Consider the following 1490-nt stretch of genomic DNA (forward strand, 5'->3'; position numbering starts at 1 on the left):
TCATTCTGTGTTCGAAGACAAAAGATAGAATACAATCTTATTATTACTTTTTCTTTTTTTTTTTTTAAACAAAACAGTCTTATTCAACCAGTATTACACTATACAGACACATGACCATTTTGTGATTTAGCACTGGTGCACCACATACAAATTTGGTGGGGTTTAATCAGGTGGTTAAATTACATTAGCTGTATACATTGTGCCACTGAACATTTAGGTGGAGGCAGCCTGTTGTTGGCTGTAGGTCACATATGGCGTTGGGTGTCAGGAGTATTACGGTGACTGCATTGTGCGTCGTGTTTGTAAGCTTACATTCCTTATACTAGTCGTTCGTTGATATTAAAAGTGTTGGAGTGTGTGACTAGTGAGCTGGGTTGTGGTTTCCATGAGAACGGGTGCAGAGATACATGTGGCTCAGTAGCGACGGGCGTTGCCGTCTCTGCCCTCCTTCTTGATGATGATTCGCTGGTCATCGCTCGCGTCGTCAGGCGACTCTGCTACCTCCTCATCCTCCTCCCCCTCGCCCTCCGTGTCGGCAGAGATGCCCACACGAGACTCGTAGGACTGGGGGAAAAAAGAAGTGGATGAAGAAGTGTGATCACATCAATAATTATTGTTTTTTTGGAGGGAATACTCTGAAAAGTTCACGCGTGTGAAGGCAGACGAGCAAACACTTTTGGCAACATAAGACAAAGAATGAAAATCAAACATCTTTATTACCTCCATTGGGTTTACGATGATGGTGAGCGCAGAGTCGTCCCATTGACTGCTGCCCTCCTTAGCCCCGCCTCTGGCTCCTTCACCACGGCGATGGATTGAGCGGATTCGGAAAACTCCCAGGATCACCATCACAACCAGGAAACCTACGCACACCATTATGATGACGGTGGCTGCTCCTGGGACCACTGGAATAAAATAGAGCAATCAGATTAAAGAATCACACCACAATTTTCCAATTATCACCCTATGAAACAACAAAGTCCCACAGCAATTAACTGATCACAACTACCTGGGCACCCAATGCCTCGTGTGGCTGTTGTTCTTCAGAATTATTAAAACATGCGATGGATGGGGTACATGGGGAGCACTGTAGTTCAATTCTGAGTCATCTGTATGTGTGCTGTCCTCCTGCCTTAAATGCTCACTTCCATATGTACAACCTAATTTTGTTCATAGTCATCAAATTAAGTTTGTTTGCTAAACGTTAAAACTATACAGGTGCCGTACAGTCATTTTAGATTATGGTTCAAACACAGGCTAATTTGATCTCAAGAGGGCTGGAGCAGTAAAACCATTACATAACACCCTACAACGAAACATTCATTTACAAAATAGATGACGAATAGCCCGAGGTGTTTTAAAAAAAAAAAGAAAAAGTCAAAGATGTCTCAATTTTTTTCACATTCAGTCAGTCTGCTGTCATTGTAGAAAGAAATCCTGCTGTGGCAAATCACATAAAAGCCTTTGTGTCAGTAAGACGTCTACAAAAG

At 42.8% G+C, this 1490-nt stretch overlaps 1 protein-coding gene across 1 annotated transcript; it reads right to left on the reverse strand.

Moving 5' to 3' along the window:
• Positions 1-53: 53 nt before the first annotated feature.
• Positions 54-933, reverse strand: LOC102206574 (calsyntenin-3-like). Its single transcript, XM_005755929.2, has 2 exons — positions 721-933; positions 54-564 (listed from the first exon to the last, which is right to left on the reverse strand). Exons 1-2 carry the CDS (start codon positions 874-876, stop codon positions 415-417), a joined length of 306 nt encoding a protein of 101 aa, XP_005755986.1. The 5' UTR covers positions 877-933; the 3' UTR covers positions 54-414.
• Between the last annotated feature and the right edge of the window lie 557 nt (positions 934-1490).

The sequence above is a fragment of the Pundamilia nyererei genome, unplaced genomic scaffold (genome assembly GCF_000239375.1).
Source record: "Pundamilia nyererei isolate P.nyererei 1_Seehausen unplaced genomic scaffold, PunNye1.0 scaffold05092, whole genome shotgun sequence".
NCBI classification, from domain to species: domain Eukaryota; kingdom Metazoa; phylum Chordata; class Actinopteri; order Cichliformes; family Cichlidae; genus Pundamilia; species Pundamilia nyererei.